General features: G+C 45.0%; 1 protein-coding gene across 1 annotated transcript in view; it reads left to right on the top strand.

Annotated features, from left to right (window-relative positions):
- The window catches only part of LOC103601052 (gamma-tubulin complex component 3-like), a gene marked incomplete at its 5' end in the record, with an annotated part of 13,290 nt that extends 11,904 nt beyond the window's left edge, over positions 1 to 1,386 (top strand). The window contains one exon of the mRNA XM_008585432.1: positions 245 to 1,386. Coding sequence (XP_008583654.1) covers positions 245 to 403 — 159 coding nt within the window. The remainder of the gene's footprint in view (positions 1 to 244) is intronic.
- Between the last annotated feature and the right edge of the window lie 916 nt (positions 1,387 to 2,302).

Raw genomic sequence — 2,302 nt, 5'->3', positions numbered from 1 at the left:
GTGCTCGTTGCTAGTTTGTATTTGTAGAAATGGTGACTCTTCCTAACGTGGCTGCACTGGCCGAGTGGACTCCAGGGCTCTGCAGCAGCTCTCACCACCTGGACCCCTGCCGTGGGGGTGTTTATTAAAGGCTTGTCGATCTGGGGGGAAAAAATAAACCCAGAGAGGATGAAAGGGGGCGGGGACGTGCTTGTGGACAGTCATTTTCTGAGATGAATATGTCGTGGCTCTTGGTCCTTTCTAGGGTATCGTGCAGCAGTTCCTGGTGTTGCTGACGACCAGCTCTGATGAAAGTCTCCGGTTTCTCAGCTTCAGGTTGGACTTCAACGAGCATTATAAAGCTCGAGAGCCACGACTCCGCGTGTCTCTGGGCACCAGAGGGCGACGCTGCTCCCGCACGTGAGGCGCCTGCGTCACCCCAGGGAGCTGCAGGTGCTGTGACCGGCGTCATTGACATAAACATTCACATGCAGGTCCTCGGGGCAGCGACATGCCGCGGTGTCCCCCGTTCCTGCCCATGCATCTCAGTGTGTCAGCGGCTTGGTGCACGGGGGAGCTAGAGTCCTGTGTCATGCGTCGGAGTGCAGTGTATTTGTGATGTCAAGGAGTTAAATAGGCCGGTTTGCATCACTCAAGCTTATTTCTATAAGTCTTTCTAGTTAAAAGATACCGGAACTTGTTGTGGCTTCTTAAGCTCACCGTACATCATTTATATTTGTCATGTTTTGAAACAATTCGTTTCTTTTAGAGATAATTAGGGTGAAGGGTATTTATCAGTTAACACAGTAAAGTTATTGCTATTTTTTTAACATCTTCACAGGCAATTTTTGTTAACATAATCAGATTAAATTGAAACAAATGACCCTACAAATAAAATATAGAGAGTATCTTATTTCGGTGTTTTCAGTGCTGTAAACTATTAATCTCTATGAAAACCTTTGTATCTTAATGCATTTACCTTTACACATGTTTATTCTTATTTTCTCTTCTTTCAAAGTTTACATTTTTATATTCAATTTACTATTTCAGATAACTTCTAAACTAGTATAGAAAAAAGGAGTGACATAGAAGAAAAACATCCTTAATCGGTGCAGCCAAATTTCTCGAAACCATCAGCTGACACAGTGTGTATATATGAGTGACTAAAAAGTTAATGTACTATTTTATTTTCAGAATTCTGATAAGCATTGGAAAGAAATGGACTTGGATAATGAAGATTTCCTTTTCCTTGCCTATTTTTTCATTGTAAATATTTATCTACTACTAACCAGATGATCGGGGCACTGTTTTTTGTAAACATGTCATGTCTGGCCACATAAATCTGCCTTTATTATGTTGCCTAAGTGAAAACTTAGAAATTAAAAATTAAATTATCTTTCAAATGTAGCAGCTATTTCTTGAATAGTCTGTGACGAGAGGTAGTTCACTTGCCAGGTTTGGGGGCGGGGGTTGATAGAGTCTGGTTTAGTGTGCCACAGTATGTGAATTATTTAATCTGTGAAACCAGGAGAGCAGCCGTGTGCCGCTTTCAGCGCACGTGCAGAGGGAGCTGCTCCACTAGCGCCGCGTGGCGTGTCCTTCCAGCCATCTGATTCCCACGTCTGACCCCTGGGCAAGGAGTCCCTTCATAACAGAAAGGCAGTCCGGAGTCCTGGATGAGAAGCTGACCCGTGGTGAAAGTGAGAAATCCTTAATGTATGCATTTAATTGTAGTTTAGTTTAAAAATTCATCAAATGAGAAAATTGAAGCAAGTTTGTCTACTGCAAAGCTTCCCAGAAATAATGGTGTGCTGTGTATCTGCAAAGGAAGTTTCCCAAAGTTATCTGACCATGGAGCCTGCTTTTATTTTATTTTATTTAGAGCATTGCTGCAGGGATTAAACCTCAGTAGAAACCTGTCTAGAAGATGCCAGCCTAGAAGTAGGAATTAAAACTCCATCTGAGTTTAGGAGTCATCAGTAGTTAGGTTAGACATGCAGATCACAAGGAGCTTTGGAGCAGGTGCCTCCTGGTCCTGAGTCAGGACAGCTCTGGCAGGACTGGGTGGCGGGTCAGGGAGGTGCAAGTGGCAGAGTGCAGGGCGTCAGGCAGGGGTGGGGTCAGACCCACCTGAGATGTCACTACTGACCTACAGGCCTGTTAGGGAGTGGGGTCTCAACAGCCAGAACCAGGCAAGGCGTGGATGACATTGGGGAGCTCCACACAGGGCTTGAGAGTATAGGAGAACACGGGCAGGGATGGCCCGGGCATGGGCCCTGGGAGAGTCACGTCTTCATCTGGAAAACGTTCACCATTCTTCTGT

This window comes from Galeopterus variegatus, unplaced genomic scaffold (genome assembly GCF_000696425.1).
Source record: "Galeopterus variegatus unplaced genomic scaffold, G_variegatus-3.0.2 Scaffold3567, whole genome shotgun sequence".
In the NCBI taxonomy this organism is placed as follows: Eukaryota; Metazoa; Chordata; class Mammalia; order Dermoptera; family Cynocephalidae; genus Galeopterus; species Galeopterus variegatus.
This window is presented reverse-complemented; position numbering and strand designations above follow the sequence as displayed.